Here is a 23,350-nt window from a genome sequence, read left to right as displayed (position 1 = left end):
CATGAAATTTTCTCTAAATTTTCTGAAAAGGCTGCAAAAAATACTGTTTTACAGCTAGGATGAATGAAATTTTGTGATAACGATCACCATATAAGTTTCAAAATCAACTAGGTTCATCATGTAATCCAATATTAATATAAAGAGACATGAATTAGGTTTCTTGGTAGGGCAATGAATTTTGGAATTCTTCAAAACTAATATCTCTAGTTCTTCAAGCACATAATAAAATTTATCAAAGAGAATACGGATTGGGAACAAGAAAATTGGATCTGATCTGATCGTCAGATCGTCAGCAAGAACAACTAATTATTAACTTATTGAATATTCTTATAAACCGGGTTTATGTACCATTTCTGAGTTTGTGCCTTATATTATGCACCATTGTTGCGATAATCGGAGAACCATTTCTGTCGGTGTTTGTGGCTGGGGCCAAGATTCTAGTTGCGGCAAATTTCAAACTATAAAAGAGCTCCAAATTTCCCCAGAAACTTTTCAAATCTATATCGCTATCTTTTTCTTTTTGCTGATATTAGACTCACGTTAATTGAAAATGATCACCACTTCATGTTAAAAGCAAACGAATGCTAATCTCAGACTAGATGTCAGATCGCATGTATCAAAATAGCAGCTGTTATTTTCCTATAGCACCATTTATGCTGCCTAATTGGGTTTATATTGAATACTACCTCTGGAAAGAATTTGTTGTTGCTGAAATGAGACGTCGATATAGTTAGATTATGATTTCCCCTCTCAGTGTTGCTGGTGGTATCCTTAGTTAAAGGAGGTTAAAGCTAATTGTTTTCTCCGATTAAAACTGTCAGTCAGTCTTTAATGAGTTATAGCATCAGCAACAATGATGATTGGGGAAATCTACCATATTAGTATAGTGCTTATTTTGGTAATTCCAAATTGCTCAAAGAACTTCGAAAAGTTGGTCCCTCAGAGATGCTCTATCACGATAGAAAACTACTTCTGCCCTGGTTAATAGCATCTACATAGTTCATAACGTCCAAATAACGAACTTTACACGATAAATATATAAACAAACTGAAATACACTATTTAACCATTCTTGTGAGCCTTTTTAATCTCCTTTCTAGCTCTCCACTTCCATTTTAATGGTCTAAATCCTTTAAACACCAAGAACAAGAATGCCCCAATAAATCTAAACATTGCCAACCCCGCGACAATCCACAAGATAATGGTCAAGAAAGTTCTCGAATTACCTTGAATGGATCCATCAGCAGAAATTTGACTATCACCAGTAAATGTATCGACCCCAGCCGTTTCCAAAACAATCATAATCAAAATACCGTTAGTCAACATCCAGATTAACACAGTCATGGTTCTAATAAATGCATAGTATGCATCGTCCTTTAATTTCTTTTTGTTGACTGGTAATGGTTCTGGTTCCATGGTTCTTAAATTCTCAAGAGTTTCCAAGTAAGATTCATTCAATTCAGCCACGACCCCAGGTGCAATCATAACTAATTCATCACTACCTTGACCCACAGATTTGGCGGAACCCAAATCTTTAGCTTGAACATTACCCTTAGTACCCCAAGAAACATCATGAATGTTACAGAAGGCGTAAATGTTAAGGACGTTGATATAGGTTGGTGAAAGAAGGACATATTGGGCAAATGAAGTGAACATGAAACTTGGTTCTCCAAACATGAATGCACCAGCAAAATATAAGATATAAGTAGACACCACGGACACCACCAAATCTCGGAATTTACCATTGGTGAAAATCATCGTTATATTAAAATCATCTTTATGCAGATTAACAATCATTTGAGCAGTATGAACGGCAAGGAAAATGGCGGCAAACATCATATATGCCATCAACACTGCAAAAAATATAGCAATTACAAGATAGAACTTCCGCGTACCACGAGGGGTATTACCAAAGGCCAAAACAAACGTAACAATAACACAACCAACGTAGAACCATAGGAAAATCACGGCAAGATATTTACCTACGGGGAATCCCATTTCATCTGAACCCAAGTTAGCAGTCAAGATTCTAAACACCAAAAAGAAAGAAGCTAAGGAAAACCACGAGACTAAAATTGTAATCAACTGATAATAAAATTCTAATTGAAGGAACAATTTTCTGAATAACGAATGATCAGATTTCCAAATCTTAGTCCAATGGAACACAGCATATGCGGCCGCAAATAAGGAACCATTAAGCCATCTTCTTCTTTGCAAGACAAATTCATCAATTCTTTCAGGAACATCAGTTTCTGCCTTGGCTTCATTAACATATCTCAAAACATAATTATGATCTCTTTTAGCCACTAATTCGAAACACAAAATTCTATCTTCGGCCAAGTACATATTTGATGTGAAAATACCGGCTTCTTGGAAATTACGTTCTTTGATATCTCTTTCGTCATCTTCTTCATCTTCGTTGACTTGGGTATTTTGATGCAAGTATTCCCCCTTGAAATACTTTTCCAATGGACCTTGACCATTAACATTCAACAAAGCTTCATATCTATATGCTGAAAACGCACCTGGCAACACAGAAATAAACCCAAATACCGATTCCATGGGTTTATCCAACACATTGGAAATCTTATACTCGAAATTTTGTGCTGCAACTAATGGATTTGCCAACAATTTCTTGTTTGGACCAAGAGAAGCTCTCATTTCCCCACACGCACCAGCGACATTAGGATCTCTAAATGCCCGCCATAAATAGTAAAAAGCGTCTTTGGAAGGTTTGGTACCACAATCCAATAACATAATGACTCTAGGGTTCAAAATTGGCGCAAATGCCTGGAAACACCATCTATGAGAATTAATCTTTCTGCTGTTCTTTTCCTTTAAACAGAAAATAAATTGCACTGGTTGCGAGTTTGGACCTAAATGGACGTGATCATTGACAACATCAATACCAACAGTGGAAGTATATTCGTAAATATGAGCCTTTACTGATTTATCGTTAATATTGGATTTAGCATATCCGTCTTGGAAAAGTCCAAGGGCACGTAAAAGAGTTTCGGTTCTTTTGTTTAATTCCAAACGACCATCGTTGACAATACAAACCACGACTTTTTTCCAGGAATCGTCACCCCAAGTTGGGTCGGATCTTCTTGACAAATTCTTGATGTTTTGGAAAACACCATAAAGGGTACGAGCAAGCAATATTTCATCTTCGTTATACATGGTGATACAAACCATAATTTCCGTTTCTCTTGGTGGATCGTACATTGCTTGTCTAAGATTGTAGTTGAAGGCAGTGAAATTTGAAGGACCACAAGTAGCAGCAGTATATCTCATAAACGACATTTCTCTACCACCATCGTCGATTTTCTTACCATAAGTGTCAAGCAAAGCCTGGGGGATAGGAGCATCAATAACGTAGTTCCCGTTGACCAACCTGGCTTTCTTAATGGTCTTGGTGTAGGTCAACTTTGGTTTGAAATCATCATCTTCGTCATCGGAATCGGCCAAGTGCGAAGTTTTTGATTTCAACGTGTTTTTTCTTCGAAGAGTGCCTGCTCTTTTAATTGTGTTTCCTCGTCTAACGATTTCCTCCCCGGTGTCGGAGAACAAAGATTCGTCATCACCGAACGGATCCAAATCGTCGTCGTCATCAGCATCCTGCAAGGGGTTGATCATATAGTCACCACCGGTAAATGTCATTGATCGGCGGAGATTCAGCAACGGTACCGCTTGATCTTCCAAATCAAAGTCGTGTTCTTCATATTGGACTTTGCTGGGGCTGTAAGCGATTGGAGGGTATTCTGGTTCCACGTCCCTGAAAGCAACGGTTTTAGTTCTTTTAGGCTGTGATTGGTTTTGCAGGGAGTTAGCGGTGGAAGGTGGTGGTGGATCTTGGTTGAAGTATTCATAGTTGTATGAGTACTCGTCGAACTCGTTGTAACTTGGAGTATGTTGGTGGTGCGAGCGACTGAAGCCACCAGGGGGACTGTTGAAGGGGTTCAGCTGTGAGTGTGAGTGGGAAGGGGTATTGTAGAAACTTATATTGTTGTATGAGGATCTGCGAGAGTTTAATCTGTTGGTATTGGTGAGGGAGGTAGTGGTGGCTGCTGAGGGGTATAATGGTGGTGGCACAGCACCGCCTGGCCCAGGTGGGCTAAAGTCGTTATCAAAGAGTTCGTCGTCAACATCAGACAAGATGTCCATTTGAGAAGGAGACAACTTGGACATGCTGTAGGGAAAGATGTGTTGAGTTGAGAGAAAAGATAAAACAGAAGAAAACCAATTTTCTATATTTATATTGGAAAAGCGACAACCTCCTTAAAATTCCCACCCAGTTACTGACGGAGGCTCAGGATCAAAAATTTTTAGTCTAAAAAAAAAAAAATAATAATAATAAATGAAACATTCCTGGAAAAAAAAAAATAATTGGATCGACAACAGACGTAAGATCTATCAAGAAAATGTCACAGTATCCGACACTAGCTGGATACCCTAATATACATATGGTTAGTTCATCACTATAGGCTATTTGACAAGGTTATATCGGGGCAACTATCATAGCTCTTGGTTTTCTTAATTAATAACTGGGTTGTGTCCACTGCATCTCGCAGACTAGGATTTGTTTACATTATTGCCAAATTCGGAAAGGTGATTTGCAACTCCTCCTAAATTGGGTAATCTAATTTTAGATACATTTTTTTTATTCTCTGTCTTTGTTAATTCAGTTACGCCTTTGATCACGTGATTGTTCCAGGTGGGCTCACGGGAGAATGTAATGTCCCGCTACTGCAAGGGGTTACCTACACACACACACACACGTAGATTGTGACACAGAATCAGATAAGGTATTGTCTACTAGACGAGATTATTACAAACGTTAAACCCCCCGATAAATCCAAACATCCAAACTAGCACGTATTGCGCTAGTTTTATATGCAGCGTTGAACTTTAATATTTAAACTATTAGGTTTTATTTTTTTTAAAAAAAAATTGGGAAGCCTGCACAACGCACCCACTGTTCAAACCTGTACCAACAGATTATTAAAACCTCTTACTCACAAATTACACAATATTTCTCATCATTTGCCCCAAGATTCTCTAAACATTTCATATGATAACCATGTTCACATTTGAAAAAAATAAGTTCACAATGATGAAACTTCTCTTTATCCTCTAATTCGATATCATGGGCTTTACTCCATTGTCGAGCTTCCCATGCTAAGATATGATCGTCTAAATTGTAGCCTCCACTACCCCACATAACTTTACCACAGCTGCTACAATTTTTGCAAATAATATTCCACCCTTTTAATTTGTTAGCTTTGATGATTTGAGAATTCTTGTAAATGTCGCCATTGATCATCTTTAGTGATATGTTTAACATTTCGCTCTCATAACTGTAAGATATAAAGACTTGCTGTAATACTCCTCTAATGTTTGACAATGTGGCAATCTTATCAGTTGACGAGTACTGCTCGAGGAACCGATTAAATATAACAAGCTGTTGTTGTTTGGATTTGCTATTATCACTGATGTAACGGAAACAATCGTGAATACAAGTGTTAATAAAGTCGTGAATATAAGTAGACTCTGAATTCGACATATCAACCAATTGATGTAATAATTCAAGCCAAAGTTCTTCATTGTCATGTGCATCATCGCATATCTTGATGATATACTGTAATAAATGATTAAATTCGCTCCGTACTGATTCATCAGATTCAAGTGATGGTGTTATCTTTGCCATTTGCTGTAGTAATATCTCTTCAGCCTGAGTATACTCACCTCGACTAACCATTAACAAAGCTTGTCCATCAACATGATCCTTAAGAATCTCCATGCATTGTTCACGATGATCATTCATGGTTTTCTTGTACTCGTTGACATATTCAAACACATGATCGCGATTAAACAAACATATTAATTCAAGATATCTCACCACATACTCATACTCTAAATCACTTCTCTTTTCAAACAACACCTTCAAGTAATTGTAAGCTAATGCATCATCCTTGATATTCAACACTTCGTTATGAACCAGAGGACAGTAAATCTCCACTACATTACAAAACATAATCAAGTCCATGGCGACAAACCGGACAAACTCCTGTCGCAACAATCGAATCAAGTTTACTCGATCATGGGCATTCTTGCTCAACATGAATCCATTCTCGATAAGCTGTGCCACAGACTCGTTATCATCGTCATGCTCTTTGTCCAACCATACTTCCAACGCTTTCGAATATTCCCCTTTGGATTTATATACGTTTATTAACACCGTGAAATACTTAGCCACGCGAATTTTATCAATAATGAGCCCATCATCAGGCACAAACGGTAATAAACTGGCCAACGCCAATTCACAATCTTGTCGAATGCTCACATCATCAGCTGAACAAAGCACATCAAACATATCAGTAATGGTTGATTCAGAAAGTCGAAGAAATTGAGAATACTTGGGGTAGTTTCGTCCAATGAAAATTGCAAGCTGGATATTATCCCAGGTTGTAAGTTCATCATTCATCTCATATACGTCTAGCAATGCCTCGGTTAAATATTGTCTCGTTAGTGTGCTTTCATTAAGGTAAGGATCTTCAAAGAATTCATTCATTGTGGAAAGCATTTCAAATGAGTTGGCCTTGAGGAACGTATACAAATATGGGAAACTTGAATCATTATCTGTCTCAATCAAGTTATCTTGTCGTGTGACTAATGTACTTGAAAATAATATATCACATATTGACTGTTTTGCTCTAGTGGCAGACTCTATTGGTATAAACCTATCCGTAGGGTATTGTCTTCCAGTAAGTATGTATGACATATAGGTGTATGCACTCAATTGATCATCTCGCAGTAAACTAGAGAAATCAAGTATGAATTCAATCAAGGGAGTCTCATAGTCATGTAGTATAAAATTCCACACATAAACCAAACAATCTCGCAATTCAAATTGCTTACACAACAGGATTGTTAAATCAATATCCAAGGTCCTAATATCAAGTGTACATATCAATTCAGTAAGTATGTCTCCTTTCTCTATAGCCACATAATGTTCCACTAATCGTTTGAGCACTAATGGGGGTAATGAAATTATTGAACCTGATTGGATGAATGGTTCTAGTGTATTAAAGAATTCAGCGTCTGGTACAACCTCATATAAGTTTTCGAGGATGTCATAACCTCCGATATACGCAATGATATTGAAATACACAGTTAAATAACTGTGGTCTTCTTCTTTGAATAAATAGGGCAACGACTCTTTCATTATTCGTTCAAGGTATGGTTGAATAAGTAGTGCTCGTTGAGTTTGATCTTTCGGTAATCCAACTAATACTAATTTGCCATTGTTTGTAGAATTGTAGTAATTGTTAGCTAATGTTAATGCTTGATGGTAGTCCCCCTTTGCTAGTTTTTCTAGGAGAATATCTGCCCAAGTTAACGGTTTCCCCATGAATAATTTAATCAAACTGGTTGATACCAATAGTCTATTCTTGAATTGTATCATATTTCTTATTGTGAAGTCAAGATTGTCAACGCTAACGGGCTTAAGTGATTTACCATTATAATATAATGATACCAAAGTATTTGCAGTTACCACACAAAGTATGTCTTTTGATACCCATTTCATGAAACTTACAACTCCCTGGTTTATCCATCGACATTGTTTTCTAAATGGCAATTGTTGAATCGCTTTGTCCTTGTCTTTCAAATCGTTGACCACCTTGAGAAAGTTGTCAGGAAATGATGAATTGTCAAGTTCGAGTATAGTCAACACGTTATTATAACTATAGGCCAATCTAGCATTGTTCACTTTACCGTCCACTTCCATGCATGGAAACCAACTGAGGGTGGTATGTAATTCGGGAGAATCGCCCACTAAATTGGACTTGCCAATCTTGAAATGCTGTTTAACTTTAGGAATTTTTGAATTTAAACTGCTCGTGGAAATAATCAACACGAGCGTATGTGTCATCAATGCAACTACCCCCATTTGATCGGTGATTTGTTGGGAATTACCCCAGGGTAACATTTCACACTGTAAGATCTTGAATTTCTCATCGCTTATATTTGCATCGTTCCGGCCAAGTATCTTCTGACATGTGAAATGAACATTCATGAACTTCTTAACACCATTGTGATAAAACACTAATCCAGAGTCGTCTACCGATATTAGTCGCGATATCAGGTTGGAAATGAATGAGAGAGACGTGACTTTCGTGTTTATTATATGACCGTGAATGTTTTTTGTGAATCGTGATGAGAGTGTTATTGGATTGATTGTGTAGTATGGCAGGATCGTTTGATGGCTATTACTCGGTATTCTGTCTCCATTCATGTCCCATAGTATTATATGGCCAGATGTAAACCCAGCTGCAAGAAATGTAGAATCCGACGAGAAAGTCATGCAGGTGATATTACTAGCTGGTATTGATTCATGTGTGGTTAGCATACACTCTAGTTTTTGGTCGTAGGTGAATATTGCAATACCTTGGGGTGTGGATAAGGCAATGTAGATTGATGTTGCTTCCAATAGATGGGACGGAGAGTCCAGCGGAAGCAACTGTGATAAATGATTCATTTCCAGCCATTTGAATATGTTGGTAATCTGGTCTGATTGGTTGTTGTCTGCTATTGGAGAAGGTGATTGTAAAGAGGTCATGGATTGGTATGACATCAATGCCAAACTTGTTTTGGTTAGAGATCTATCATCGAATCTTTGTTTGCGTAGAGGTGATGTTATTGACTTGGTTGTGTCTGATAGTAGACTATTTGACGATGAATTGGCCGATGATTGGCTGGTCATTGTTGTCTAGGCTGAACAAGGGTGGTTGGTTGTAAAAGTTGGTTGTAAAAACTGTGAGATTAAGTTGGGAGGAGAGCCCATGTGTTGTATGCAGGACAACAAAAATGCTAGCACAATACACAATACACAAGAGTAGGAGTAACAAGAGATAGTACCAAGTAAATATCATATTAACCGCCTATAAATAGAAACTTCCCAAACTTTTTAATCTATTTTCCGTTTTTCAAATATCTTCAGAATTCGTATAGCTTGATAAATAAATAGGATAACCATCGCACCCAATTGTATCATGACCCAATTGACCACGGTTTCACAAGTGCGTTCACTCAAGTCTCTAAAATGGGCCTCCTTCTCTCTAATAAATAATTGTTCTCTGCGGATCAACAGAAGCTTATTGTTCAATCCGTATACTTGTTCCTTTATTGTTTGGACATCCCTTGATCGTTTCAGATCAAGTAGCGTAGTATCACCAATCGCCAATTCAATGCCAATTCTCGCCATAGCAAACTTCAGATCTTTAACAATGTACGAATCGACGTTATTTCTAAACCACGCTTGTCGCAAGAACGATTTGGGAGTAAGACATATTCTATGCTGGCCAGAATCTAAGGTGTTAAAACTGAACTGTCCAACGGCAAACCCGCGCTGTCTAACTACCCGATGGTTGTTGTCAAATACTTCCTCAACATCAATAACAACCCCAATTTCCTTTTTGTCTAACGGAGTGTGGTATGAATATGACGTGTAACTGTCGCCGGCATTAGTTGCATCGGTGGTGATCTCCATCTTGTACCGCCCAATCAAGATTGTGTCTTTGTGTAAATCCATGTAGAAGCATCGTCTTGTACCCTTTGGGGAGTAGAAGTATATAAGCGCTTGCGTTAATGGAAGCAAAAAAAGTAACATAAGCATCTTCCACCACTGCCTGTTCCTATCTGTGTCTGTCTGTGTAGTTGTGTGTCTGCGTCTGAGTAGATGTAGTTTCAGTTGATATGGTAACAGTTGTATTGTAGAAAATAGGAAATTAATTGTCTTTCTGATGCAACCGCGAAATAACTGATTTCGCTTATGAGAATGCGGAGCTACATAGTGGTGGGGGATAGTGGGGGGAGGGTGCTTAAATACTACCACAGACAGACAGAGAGAAAAAAATAAAAAAAATAAAATAAATAAATAAAAAAAAAAAGCGAACTAGTGAACAAAACAGATGACTAAAATCTTGTTTACATTTCCGATTACCCTATGAATCTTTCACTACAGGACCCGTTTAGTGTCGCTAAAGAGTATCCGGAAGGTTTGACCCATACTCTACAATATGGACATAGCGTGATACTACAATTCACTGATAGAGGCGACTATCTTGCCCTGGGATTGGCCGATGGATCAATCATCATTTACGACATGATCAGTTCTGCACCGATAGTACATCTAGATACTGGATGTCATGTACGTCCAATCACTTCGCTCAATTGGAGTAGTTGTGGGCGATACTTGTTGAGTAGTTCGCAGGATTGGTATGTTAAATTGTGGGATTTCCTGAAGGTGAACAACTCAGAGGAAGACCCCGTTATTCGCCAAGTCAAGTTCGATGGCCCAATTTGGGGTGCTAGTTTACATCCAGATGATCCATACGTGTTTGTGGCTAGTTTGTTTGACGATTCACCTGTGCATGTTGATATGCACGAGGAAGTTGCTAAAGTCACCCGCCTTACCACAACCCCGCTCGAAAATCAAGATGCACTTGGAGAAGATGTGGATATGGATGATGACGAACCGAAAAAGACCAAGCGAAAAGATAGGCATATGACGCTTGTGACTACATTTACACCCAATGATGGTGGATACATCTTTACTGGTACATCAAAGGGGTGGGTGAATATTTTTGAAACAAAAACTCTCACTATCAAACGACTGATCAAAATTGCAAATTCCAACATCAAGCATTTAGTTATATCATCCAACGGACGCAAGCTAGCAGTCAATTCGTCCGATCGTATTATTCGCCAAGTCAATCTCCCTGATCTTATCAACATTTCCGATGCTAATGATTGGGAGTTTGAAATTGACCACAAGTATCAAGATGTGGTTAATCGATTGCAATGGAACTCTATGAGTTACAATCATAATGGGGAATTTTTGGTGGCGTCGACTTACGGGCAATCGTCACATGATTTGTACGTGTGGGAGACGTCCATGGGGTCGTTGATCAAGATTTTAGAAGGGGCCAACGAAGAATTGATTGATGTCAAGTGGAACTACTCTCGGTGTACGATTGGATCAATTGGGTTGGATAGTGGGGCTATATATCTCTGGCTGGTGGTGTTTCCGCAGAAATGGTCGGCTTTAGCGCCTGATTTTGTAGAGATTGAAGAAAATATAGAGTATATCGAAGGGGAAGACGAATTTGATATTATTGATGATAACGAATTGACAAAGAAACGGCTCGAGGAGGAGGATTTTAATGTTGATGTTGTCAATGGAGACTTAGTTGATGCTAGAGGGTTTGATATAAGGAGAAAAGGATTTATAATCCCGATAGCATATGAGTAGCCCGGCTAGTATGGATAGAGATATAGAGTATAGACAGAAATAGAATAGGTATGAGAAGTTACGTAATTGCCGGATTTATATAATAACCACGCATCATGAGATCTTTTCTCCGGATTTATGCAGATCTCATTTTTTTAGATCATGATTTCCTGTGACATTTGTGTAGTAATGATCATGTAATTTTTTTTTAGGTCCGCACGCACACTACGTAACTAATTACGAACCGGGAGCAAATTTCATAATATTATAGTAATGTAGGAAAAAAAAATTTTTTTTTTTTTTTGGTCTCTGATTTTCCTTCTATTGACAAATAGAACGAATTCTTGTGTCTGTCTGTTTTTGATTTGTTCTTGTACCCACAACACACTACACCCCCACCAGTAAAACAGTGCTCAGATACCAGTGCATAGTTCTACATAAAAAAGCAGCACCGTTGTAATTCACCACACACATACTGCATATTGTTTGTCCCTTGTGAAAATTGTGTCTCTCCCCCGAAATCTTGGATAAACAAAAACAAACCATCAACGACTTTTTCTGACAAAAAAAAAAAACATAAACAAAAGTCAGCCCAACCCAAACACAGCAACTGGTGTTCACTGCATACATATAAATAAATATTGCGATTATATAAATACCTGCATAATATCCCATGTCGTCTACGTCGCCTCAAGTTAGAAAACGGTCCCACGAGCCTGACATAATAGACGACCCCCAGGACACCATAAATGCGATAATATCAGCATTGACCATCCCTGCGGAAAGAACAAATGTCGCTGACACCTACGCCAACGACAAGAACTTGGCCACAGAAGTGCAGGCGTACGCCAAGATTGCCGGTGCCGACTGGACATACTACGTCAAGTCATTGGCAATCTCTATCGGCAGAAATACCGATGTGGTGGCAGCCGCTGCTGCTGCTTCTGCCACTAGTAATAGCAACACCAGCTATGTTGATATCGACTTGGGCCCCGCTAAAGTAGTGTCTAGACAACACGCCACCATCACTTACAACTTGGACTTACAGTGCTGGCAATTAAAAGTGTTGGGTCGAAACGGGGCCAAGATCGACGGCAACAAGATCAACCCCAACACCGACCACGGTTTACATCTGGGTGCAATTTTGGACATTGGTGGTACCCAGATGATGTTCATCTTGCCGGATTCGCCGGCTGTTATAGCACCCAAGATGTTGGAACGTGGGTTGGCCAAGTACAAGGAGATGCAGCTGGTGCAGCCCCATAAGAAATCCGTTAGCATTAAAAACTTCCAGATGTTTGACAAGGTCAGTCTTACCCAATCTCCCTCGTCGGTGTCAGCAACCTCGTTGCAAACTAACCTTGATCAGGACTTGTCCAAGGAGGAATCCAAGGATATCAAGCCTCCTTATTCATACGCCACCATGATCACGCAAGCAATCCTTTCCAACCCCGAGGGGATAATGTCGTTGTCGGAAATCTACAACTGGATTGCTTCCCACTATGCATATTACAAGTATTCCAAGGCAGGCTGGCAAAACTCCATTAGACACAACTTGTCGTTGAACAAAGCATTTGAGAAGGTTCCTCGAAGGCCCAATGAACCTGGGAAGGGGATGAAATGGCAAATCAGTCAAAGCTACAAACAGGATTTTTTGAATAAGATCAACGACGGTACGATTTCCAAGGCGAGAAGAGGCAGTTCGGTATCGAGACAATTACATTTACATTTAGCCACTCATAAACATTTACCCGAGCCACGGTACTATGAAAACATACAACAGCAGCAACAACAACACCAGCAATTGCCTCCAAGACAATCGATAATACAACAACAGGTACCCCCTCAACAACAACAACAACAACAAATTCCACCACAATACGTCCCTACAAACCCAATGCAATCTAATCCTTTGTCGTATATGTCGGGAATGACGGGACAGCCAATGTACCAACCAATCCCACCACAGCAACAACCTCAACAAGCACCCCCACCCCCTGCACAACAACTGGCGCAACGCTACTATAATAATCAACCAATCATGTACGCGCAACCACCACCACCACCACCACCGCCATCACAACAACCACAACAACAACAACAACAACCACAGCAGCAATACTCCATGGTCAACAGTAAAGAACTAGCATCTCCGTTAAGACAACAAGTCCAACTACAACAACCAAGCATTGACCAACCAAAGTTGCCTAAAGTGGGCGTTAGTGCATCTGCCGGACCAGCGATGTACTCGCTCCCACCACCTCCTGCACCCACCACCAACCTCTCATCAGCACCTGCTGCACACTCAAGATCTAATTCTTACGGAACGACTGCTAATTCCACTGACCTTCTGAGTAAACCAGAACAATCGAGTGCCCCCAGTGAATTGAGTCTTAATTTCACCAGTCCCAAGAAGATTTCGGCGCTCGAAGCATACACCCCGGAAAGAGGTTCCAAGGCTAGAGGAGGAGCAGGAGGAGTGATTAACAATGGGACCAACCAATCCCTGCCTGCATTTTGGAACTTTGTTCAGTTCAGCACTCCCAACGGACAGAGTCCCTTGCGCAAGGACGAACCGGGAAGTCCTACTTTGAATAGAAAGAATAATGGATTTAAACAAGATGATTCGCCTACTAAGAAAGATAACGTTTTAGTATAAATAGCTTTTTTATTATACATGTTTTAAGTTACTCTGTTGCGTAAATTCTCAAGTTTCTTTTCAATTTCCAGTGGTGACCGATTCACTTGGCGGGCAATGGATAACTTCACATCCATAGAGAGACTATAGTACATTTCAAGCAAGTCACCGTCGATCACACACTTGACTGGATCATAATAACTTCTCGACTTCAAGTGATCCTTCTCGAGCAAGTTAACCACTTGGTTGCGCATGGCAAGCTCCAACTTTCGCAACCAGTCAACCTCAGAAGTGGTCAACAATGGAATGAAACTGCCTATGGTCCCCATGAGACCCGTCCACACGATACAATCCTTCAGTTTCATCATTTTTATAGGTGTGTCATGGACGTAGATCGACGCTAGACTCTTCAACTTTGACCCTGTGGAATTAAACAATCCATCACTCTGTTTGATAAAGCTCCAATGCTCGTCAGTCTGTTTGGAAACCTCCTCGTCGACTCGGCTCACGCGGATATTCCCAAACTTATCCCCCGATATCACGGTGTCGTAATCGACTGAAACAATCGCAGTGACTTGTCGCTTGATTACATCATCGGCAAACCCGACAAATTGATTCAACCCCGTGTCGAACTTTGCATAGGAGATGCTGCTTGAATGGGCATCAGTGATGACAATACGACTAGATTCTATATGTATGACATTGTTGATTTGGGCAAGATAGGCAAGCACACTGGCTGACTTTCTAAGGAGCTGACTTTGTCCAAGCTCATATAGCAAGATGTGATTTCCAGAAGCGACTAGAACTCGATTATTAAATGCAATCAATACCGTTGGGCGGATGGTCAATTTAGTACGATGGAGTAGTTCAAGAGTATCACCGATCTTGTAAGTGTACAAGAAGCACTCGTCGTGTGATGTTGGAAGATAGGTTTGTTTTGTAGTCACACCCACCACCAAACATGGTTGATTCTTGAACGTCACTTTCGTCATGGATATCGCCGTGTGTTCCAACTCTATACTCTGTGTTACCTCCTCATTGATAACCACTTGAATGCAGGACGCACCGGGTCCACCTCGTTCATATCCAAATGCATCATAGTAGTCCTGATCGGTGTCTTGAGTATGGTAGGGACTTTTAATCCCATACTCAGATTCAATAACGTAAACCTTCTCACCATCAACCACCATTCTTCTGGGAGTATATCTCAATCTCAGCTTCTTGATGGTCCATTCATGACTCGGGTCAAACCCGTCTTCAGTGCCAAGCGAGAATATCACAAGTTCATTCCCGTGGATCCCTACTATCCCTTCAATATCTTCGGAATTGAATGAAGCAGCGCTAGAGATGTCAATATCTAACAATGGCATGATCCTCCATGTGTCATGAGTGTATCCAATCCATGCACTACTAGATATCGCCAACACACCAGCAGTGTCACCGACGCTTATTCTTGACATCAGCACCGGTCTTGATCCAAGATACTGCACTCTTGTGTCTTTGAGCTGTTTAATATCGAGCTTTGTCCGAGCATACACCCCGTTTTCCATCCCGATATGCACTGTGTTTTCAATCATGACCAAACTAGAAGCATTAGCACTAAGTGCCTGCAAGGACTTGACATCAAGACAATCAGACTCGGCTAGTGACACAACCTGGATCGTCTCATCGGCACACCCAATCACAGCCACGTCACTTCTGGTATCACTGATTGCAAGGGAAGTTATCGACGATGTAAGCTCGAGTCGTTGTTGATACTCAATCAATTGGTCATCCACGTCAATCTCAAAATACACCACTTCACAATTGGACATGGCGATGATTACTTGGTTGGCATTGGTGGAGGCGTGGGTCACGGTAATACCGGCAGGCAGGAACCAGTCGGTCACTTTGTGTCCTATTTGTCTTATTCCGTTGGTGTACACTTGTACAAGACTGGATTTTCCCATCTGCTGGATGGAAAGTGTGTGTTGGTCAGTCACGAGCTTCGAGTCGGGCACTTCCTCGACTACTTCACCAATGGAAAGAACAAGGGTTTGTGAGGCAAGTGAGGATGTAACCACGAGGTAGGAGTCGTGAACGGATGCTTGGGTGAGCTTTGTGGTGTATACAGACGTAGGCGTGAATGGTAATGGGGTAGACACAATTTCTGTAGTCGGTATACCTCGTGTGACTTGTTTGAGGTAGTGTGATGAAAGCACAAGCATGTTGGAAGGTGTTTGTTTTGCATCAAGGATTGGACTGAGGCTTTCATGGATATCTATAAGGGCAAGATTATCAAGAGCTTTCAATGTGATGTTAACCTCTTCGGTATGGTCTGGGTATTGAGAGGATTTGATAACTGTGGTCGATTCGTCTCCTAATTTTTCAAATTGGTAAAGCAATTTGTCATTATTCAATACATTAGCAAATAGGAACCCACTTTTGAAAATATTTAAACTTATACATGGAGGAATCGTATCGAAATAACTAACAATGACATCTTTGACAACTTCTCGATCATTATCATACTCAACGACAACCTTGTACAAGTCCCCCAAACTGCTCTGAATTAAGATGAAAAACTCGTTCTTTTTCAATCTGTGCAACACATGGCTGGTGATCATCGTATCCTGGCCTTTCCTTCTCGGTAAGGGAAAGAATTTCCTTTCGTTCTTGCGGTCAATGCACATCCAATTGGTTCCCAGAACGAGAACACCGCCAATATGACCAGGCAACCCAATGACATAGTTCACATCCTGGGGGATTGGGTCACTTTTCGACTTGATGATATGGTTCAATCCGAGATCCAAGTGATAATAGTTCAACGCTACTTGGTCTTCCATTTCCAACACAGCAAAACAGGGGTTTTCGTAAACGGTATCCAAGGCACACACTCCAAGACAAACACCATTGAAGTGGGCTTCGAGCGGGGAGCTCAACTCGGAGTCGACTTTATATATCAACTTGTTCTTTTCCACGGCACTTGTGAATACACACCGGTTAGACGGGTCAACGGCGAGAAATTCACCGGGGTATGTTCTACCCCATCCATTCTTGGTCATCCCGATGTTCATCGCGGGAACGAATTTGGTTCCGTCGAACTTTAGCACTGATAAGTTTCCGGAATCACTTGTAACCACTACATGATCGAGTTCTTCGACGCGGATGACACTGGCTTGGTTGATTACGCCAATAACCTTTTGATGGTGGATGAGTTGAAGCTTGCCGGTGTCAGGGTTTGGTTGGACTAGGTCGATGTGGGTGGGTGAGATGAGGACAAGGAATTGTGTGGCGGGATCCTTGGGATGGAACTGTCCTAGTAGAGTGTGAGTATAGTGGGATGAGTCCTTTAGGGTAAGGTTGTATAGATGGAGTGAGTCGGACATTAGTGGGTGTTGGTTATCAATTGGTGTGAGACCTTTGTGGTGGTGGTGGTGGTGGTGGTGGTTTGTTTTTTTTAGTGCGATGAAGAGTTTAGGGCGGGTCCACACGAAATTCCTCGCGGTAGAATTACTGCGAGTCTCCCGGTAAATTTACCGAGGTCGTTCTAAGGTAGTGGTGGTGCTTATGCTGCTGCTGATGCTGCTGATGCTGCTAGCACACAATACTACAAAGCTGCTGGTGTGTTACATAAACATTATATTAAATACGAAACATATTCTATTAATTAATCAACAATTACTGTTCTTCATGTTGAACATCAAATTCCTTGGTGACTTCTTCTTCACCAACAACTTCATCCATGTGGTCTTCGTCAGCAGAGGTGTGGTCCTTGATGTACCAAAAGATCAAAGGAGCAGCAATCAACATACTGACCTGGATCATGGCCCATGAAGATGCAAATAAGGCCATGTAACTGACACCAATAGCGTCCAATCTCCATGCGATAGCGGCACCAGCAGATTGGATCCCCTTGTAAAAACCAGCATACAAGGCGGTCTTCTTGGGGTTGTTGGACAAGGCCCCCAAGATCCAGAAAATGTACGATTGGAAAATGGCATCAAACATACCATAGAAGATGTAAAGGAACATAGGACCAATGTATCCACCATCAGTATAGTCCAATGGAGTGAACTTTGGTGGGACAGATTCGGCTTGTTCTCTAGTGAATCCCAATTGGAACTTGAGACCTCCACCCCAGATGGCTAAACCAGCAATGAAAATAATAACAAAACCAATTCTGGCACGGATACTACGTCTGAACTTTTGCCAATCGAGAACGAAACCAATACACACAGCACCAACCATTTGGGCCAACCAGTAAAGCAACGAGTTCAAGGATCTGGTTCTAAGGTTGAACTTACCGTAGTTGAAGTTGTTGAATTGATAGGTGTAGAACCAGTTAGAAGAGAAGAACATTGGGAACATGAGCAAGATTCTTGGTTCGTTAAGCAACAACTTACCCAAGCCAATCAATTCGTCCTTCCAGTATGGGTGTTTTTGACCCATGACCTTAGTACCATCGGACTTGAAAACCTTGGACATTGGCAACATAAAGAAAGCAATAATAGAACCCAAGCACATCAAAATGATAAAGGCAATAAAAGTACCGTCGTTAGCAGCACTGCCCTTGTTTTCGATATTGTCAGCTAATGGAATCACGGAACCAATAACGGCACCCAAGTTGAAAATAACCCAGAAAACCATAATGGCTCTACCTTTGGTGGATTCAGTAGGATAAGACATGATGATGGTACCTTGAGCAGCCCACAAGACAGCAGCACAAAGACCCAAGTAAGCACCAGCGAAAATAACAAAACCCTTGTTTCTAGTGTGGTTGAAAGCCAATAAGGAACCAGCGTAAAGAGCATAACCAGTACCACCAAGCATAAGAGAAGCTCTGACACCGATGATGTTACAGATGGTACCACCAAAGAACCCAATAGTAGCAAAAGTAGAGTAAAGAGCCACATTGGCGTTATCAGCAGTGTGCTTGTCGTCAATAGAAGCACCGATACCAGTAAGAGCGTTGAACATACCTGGGGTCATGAAAACGACAAAGGCAAGCATGACGATCTGGGTCATGGCGGAAGAGTATCTGAACCCAGTGCCGAAGAAGCTGATCTTCTTGTTGTACCAGTGGCCATCGGCTTCGATTTCAGCAGAAGTGTGGTGCTTCAATTCAAGATGTTCATGTTGGTGTTCTAAATCCTGAGATGGTGAATCGTAGGAAGAGTTAGAGTTCACGTCAATCTTTGGAGACTTTTCGTCCATAGTGAATATGTATGTGTGTTTGTTTGATGATAAGAAGGAAAAAAGTTTTAATGCAAATTTGTGGAAAATCAATAACCTATTTATGTTGTGCAAGTTCGCTCTTGTGATTCATTGTCAAGCGATCGAGTTCTGTATCTTTGTCTCCACCTTTTAGCCCCAAATTAAAGATAACAAAAGGGTTTTACTCAGATGTTCCATTTTTAAAATTCCAGTGGCACATTAAAAAAAAACATTTTTAAATTATTGCATAAAAAAATAAAATATTTTTTAAAGAACACTTCAAACACCTCACATAGTGAAAAAAATAATAAAAAGAAAAAAACCATTGCATGTACTATACTTTACGTATTTACATGATATCATGGTAATCCATGAGCCTAAGATAAGCTAAAAATAAACTTTATGTTTTGCAGTCATATGTCTCGCTATTGCACACATCTTGCAAAGATATGTCAGATGATGTCAATTTAGTATATGGCGCGTTTTTGTTTTGTTTTGCTATTTTTTTTTAAAAAAATGGCACGGAATAACTATGTGCGTAATCTGCAAATGAACTGTGCTCAGGCACAGGCGATGTCCAGGGACACAAACCATGCAATCTGATACAACGGCCCGGCCCACCAGCCAGCCAAGACCTCCCCAGTTTAAACTACCCTTATTTGCGCTTTACATAGAGTTTGTGGCCAGTGTTGCTTAATTTTGGCGAGGTAACCTTAAACCAAACGATCTCAATGTAACATGGTTGTACTTGATTTTGAGACCCCGAAAAAATATTTTTTTTTTTTAATGTTTGGGCTTACATGCACAAAAGGTTTTATTTGTCTATTGCTAATTCCTTTTTTGCCTCATGTTATTTGTTGCCCTAGTTATTTTTAGTTGCAATGAGCCGTCTCGTATTAGTAAGTGAAAAGAGTACAATATCAGTACAATCTCAGTGCGATGAGGGACAGCTCTTCTGTTGCTAGAGTTTACTTTCGGCACAAGTTAGGCATGCTTCAAAGGATCAATTCCACCTGCAATACGGATAAATTAGCCAGGGAAAAACTTAGCGATATTACCAAATCAAACTAATTCACAAATGCCAAAAAAATATTTCACCCTTGGCCAAAACAAAGCGTGCAATTATACACCAAGGTTGTATCATCTACAATGTGAAATTACACGATATAAAAAAGCTCATTTAAACGAGCCCCCGCGGCAGAACCCATACCCATTCCTTGGTAGTAGTAGTAGTAGTAGTAGTAGTAGTAGAAAATTTTTCTTGATTACTCATGCAATTACCACAAAACCGGGCTTATTTTACAAGATTGCTTTTTTGATTTTTAATTGATCTAGTTCCGGGAACAACCTGTCGTAATTGAACCCGCCTATACAGTAACCCCATTGTAGTTTATTCTAGAAAGAGAATCACCTGGTGATATTCTCCCTGGTATCGCAACTCCCTCCTCCTCCCAGGCGGGGCTGTATCATCATTGTCAAATGATTCGCGATTTCATGATTTTACGATTTGATGATAATCATGATTTAAGGTTTGTTTTAGGTGGACACGCGTTCGGTCTTGGCTAACTTCGTAAAACCCCACAACCCCACTTTAGTCAACCACGTCAAGATTAATTGCCTGTTTGAGGCTAGGTTGCGTTGTCCTCTCCAGGGTACCAGTGCATCCGTATCCAATGTAACATTCAATTATGTTGCACCGAGAAAAAAAAATTTTTTTTCTGGTCGTATTGAAATCGATGTTGCATTTTGCAAATGCTTGCATAAAATCAATTTGCAACTGTACGTACTGGTGTATGTTACTTCGAAATCTACTGGTTATCTCGAGGTTATCTTGGATTAATCACATAATGGTTTATCTCGAGCTAATAGTTTATTTATCTCGAGTTAATAACTCAAATATATGCTTGCCAGCCGTACATACCGATAATAACAATGGCTTATCTATTTCTATAATGTAACGTGCCTATCAACGTCTCTTATCTATCAACTATGTACAAAACGTGGGAATTCTTTTCATTTTTACACACACCGTTCTCCCACCTTCACAATTGAGTCAATCAAATCGTCAATCACGTCATTCGTCAAGATCGGAGAATTGAACACCACCCGGAAAAACTCCCCCTTATCTGATCCGTCGGCGTTGGGACTGAAATCAACAAGATATTTCCCCATCTTGTGCAACTCTCTGGAAATGAATCGCGTCACTTTCGTATTGTCACACCCACAGCTTGGATGGTAATAAAAGCAAACTTGGAGACATTGGGGAAGGTTTTCCTTGCTGCTTCCAACCAACTCAAATCGAGAATCGGCACTGATTCGAGCCACGAAATATTCCATGATGGTGAATGCATGGTTGACTCTAGCTTCAAAGCCCGCGGTCCCGTAGTAGAGCCAGCCCATGTAGAACTTGAACGCGTCACTACGTCTTCCACATCCCATGGTTCCATCGGCCAAATCATAGTTTTCCTCACCTGACTCACGGCCATGGAATAAATACGGTGCTTGCAACGACATGGCGGTTTGGAAGTGAGCTACATGTGGAAGCAACAAAAATGAACAGGTGTTGGGGATACCGAGCATTTTGTGTGGGTTGACGGTGATGGAATCAGCTAATTCACATCCGGCAAGACGGCCACGGTATTTTGACGAGAATATGACATTGCCTCCCCAGGACCCATCAATGTGGAAATGGACCCCAAACTCCTTGGCCACAGCTGCAATTTCTGTGAATGGATCAAACGAACCAAATACAGTGGTACCTGCCGTTGCATTGATGTACAACGGAGTGTACCCTTGTGACTTGGTGGTTGCAATGGTCTCTCTCAATTTAGCAACATCCATGGTTCCTACAGCATTCACATCAATCTTGAACACATTCTCAGACCCCAATCCAAGTAAAATGGCAGCTTTCTCCACGGAATAATGACTGTGCTTACTAGTGTAAATGGCAAATTTGTACCCTTGGTTCCCTTTGACTTTAGTATCTGGGAATCTCATCGATCTGGCAATTTGCAAACTGGTAACGTTCGACCAGGATCCCCCAGCAAACGTCAACCCACCACACGTTTCCTGGTCCTTAGTGTAAAACAACCGCGCATACTTTCTTCCAATGTAATTTTCAATCACTGATAACACAGGTGATACAGTGTACACGTGAGAGTTGGTGTTGAGCATGGATAAGATGATATCCGAGACCACACCAATGGGGTTGTTCAGCGCATACAACTTGTCCAAGAACCCCGGGTTCCAAGTGTTGACAGAGTACTCCAACACTTTATCAATAACATTAAACAACTCATCCTCGCTGCACTTCTCGGCCAAATCATCGCCATTCAAAATCTTCTGTTTGAGAAACTCGGGTTCATGATATGTCCCAAGCGATGTTGGATTGTAGTTTGCCGATTGCGGATCAGCTGATTCGACATACTGGAGAATCCGCGGCTTGAGCAAAGTAAGGAGACGGTCGAGCTCTTCGACCCTGCGTGACTCCAAGTCACTACTGATGCTAGCTTGTGTCATGGTTGATGTCACCATATATAGCAATGAAAAGTCTTTGTCATAATTTTTTTTTTATAGTGTACTGCGCGCAAAGCACGGACTATGCATCGTCTATGACGCAAAATAATAGTATAGGGTGCATGCCGCGGTTACCACAGTTTGTTTTTTTTTTTTGGGGAGGCCCAGCTCGGAAATAAGGCATGAAATATTAGGTTGAGGCGGGAGGCGTAGTTCTTGATAGGAAACGATCGGAATGCTGCGCACTTTGTTTCAGGTGCTACACCAATGGGCTTTGGGCGCAGTTGTGCCTTCTTACGGAAGTTTAGTTAGATCTAGTTGTGTCCTAATCAATTGGCCTTTGACATGGTCAGATTCAATTAATTGTGCCTTATAATCGATTGGACTAAGCAGTTTTTTTTTGTTGGGTAAAGATAGTGTCGGGGTTTGATGCATCCGATAATACCATCACAAACCGGTCCGTGTCTAAAAGTCCTAACGATCAATTCCCCTGCATAAGCATAGGAATGTATACCTATACAAAACATGCAGTAAAAAGTAATGACAAAATAAATACTCATCGTAACTGGCCTATTGTTACCTAAAACGATCATATCATATCCGATTAGTAATCGGGAAAACAAAGTGATCCTTGCCCTCCCGAGACCTCCCGTTCGCTAAAACCATGACTCAACCTTATCTGCACCACCCCATAATAAACATGCAGCT

The 23,350-nt window shown here is 40.7% G+C and overlaps 8 protein-coding genes across 8 annotated transcripts; 2 read left to right on the top strand and 6 right to left on the bottom strand. All coding sequences in view use genetic code 12, as the record gives it.

Moving 5' to 3' along the window:
* Positions 1-518: 518 nt before the first annotated feature.
* Positions 519-4,209, bottom strand: CHS8 (Chs8p; the record flags this gene model as incomplete). Its single annotated transcript, XM_007376020.1, has 1 exon — positions 519-4,209. One exon carries the CDS (start codon positions 2,754-2,756, stop codon positions 1,062-1,064), a length of 1,695 nt encoding a protein of 564 aa, XP_007376082.1.
* Positions 4,210-5,010: 801 nt separating this feature from the next.
* On the bottom strand, positions 5,011-8,763 carry VPS8 (CORVET complex membrane-binding subunit; the record flags this gene model as incomplete). Its single annotated transcript, XM_007376019.1, has 1 exon — positions 5,011-8,763. One exon carries the CDS (start codon positions 8,761-8,763, stop codon positions 5,011-5,013), a length of 3,753 nt encoding a protein of 1,250 aa, XP_007376081.1.
* A 152-nt stretch (positions 8,764-8,915) lies between these two features.
* On the bottom strand, positions 8,916-9,829 carry SPAPADRAFT_61874 (p24 family protein; the record flags this gene model as incomplete). Its single annotated transcript, XM_007376018.1, has 1 exon — positions 8,916-9,829. One exon carries the CDS (start codon positions 9,589-9,591, stop codon positions 8,968-8,970), a length of 624 nt encoding a protein of 207 aa, XP_007376080.1.
* A 176-nt stretch (positions 9,830-10,005) lies between these two features.
* SWD1 (COMPASS subunit protein) lies at positions 10,006-11,313 on the top strand (the record flags this gene model as incomplete). Its single annotated transcript, XM_007376017.1, has 1 exon — positions 10,006-11,313. One exon carries the CDS (start codon positions 10,006-10,008, stop codon positions 11,311-11,313), a length of 1,308 nt encoding a protein of 435 aa, XP_007376079.1.
* Positions 11,314-11,965: 652 nt separating this feature from the next.
* Positions 11,966-13,951, top strand: FKH2 (forkhead family transcription factor; the record flags this gene model as incomplete). Its single annotated transcript, XM_007376016.1, has 1 exon — positions 11,966-13,951. The coding sequence occupies one exon, from the start codon at positions 11,966-11,968 to the stop codon at positions 13,949-13,951; it is 1,986 nt and encodes a 661-aa protein (XP_007376078.1).
* Positions 13,952-13,974: 23 nt separating this feature from the next.
* On the bottom strand, positions 13,975-17,298 carry SPAPADRAFT_140061 (U2 snRNP complex subunit; the record flags this gene model as incomplete). The annotated part of the gene is made up of 1 exon (XM_007376015.1): positions 13,975-17,298. One exon carries the CDS (start codon positions 17,296-17,298, stop codon positions 13,975-13,977), a length of 3,324 nt encoding a protein of 1,107 aa, XP_007376077.1.
* Positions 17,299-17,535: 237 nt separating this feature from the next.
* On the bottom strand, positions 17,536-19,154 carry NGT1 (Ngt1p; the record flags this gene model as incomplete). Its single annotated transcript, XM_007376014.1, has 1 exon — positions 17,536-19,154. One exon carries the CDS (start codon positions 19,124-19,126, stop codon positions 17,591-17,593), a length of 1,536 nt encoding a protein of 511 aa, XP_007376076.1.
* A 1,899-nt stretch (positions 19,155-21,053) lies between these two features.
* On the bottom strand, positions 21,054-22,675 carry SPAPADRAFT_61865 (uncharacterized protein; the record flags this gene model as incomplete). The annotated part of the gene is made up of 1 exon (XM_007376013.1): positions 21,054-22,675. The coding sequence occupies one exon, from the start codon at positions 22,643-22,645 to the stop codon at positions 21,146-21,148; it is 1,500 nt and encodes a 499-aa protein (XP_007376075.1).
* Between the last annotated feature and the right edge of the window lie 675 nt (positions 22,676-23,350).

Source organism: Spathaspora passalidarum, assembly GCF_000223485.1.
Source record: "Spathaspora passalidarum NRRL Y-27907 unplaced genomic scaffold SPAPAscaffold_5, whole genome shotgun sequence".
NCBI lineage: Eukaryota > Fungi > Ascomycota > Pichiomycetes > Serinales > Debaryomycetaceae > Spathaspora > Spathaspora passalidarum.
Note: the sequence above shows the minus strand (reverse complement) of the source record. Positions and strands in the feature narration are given on the sequence as shown.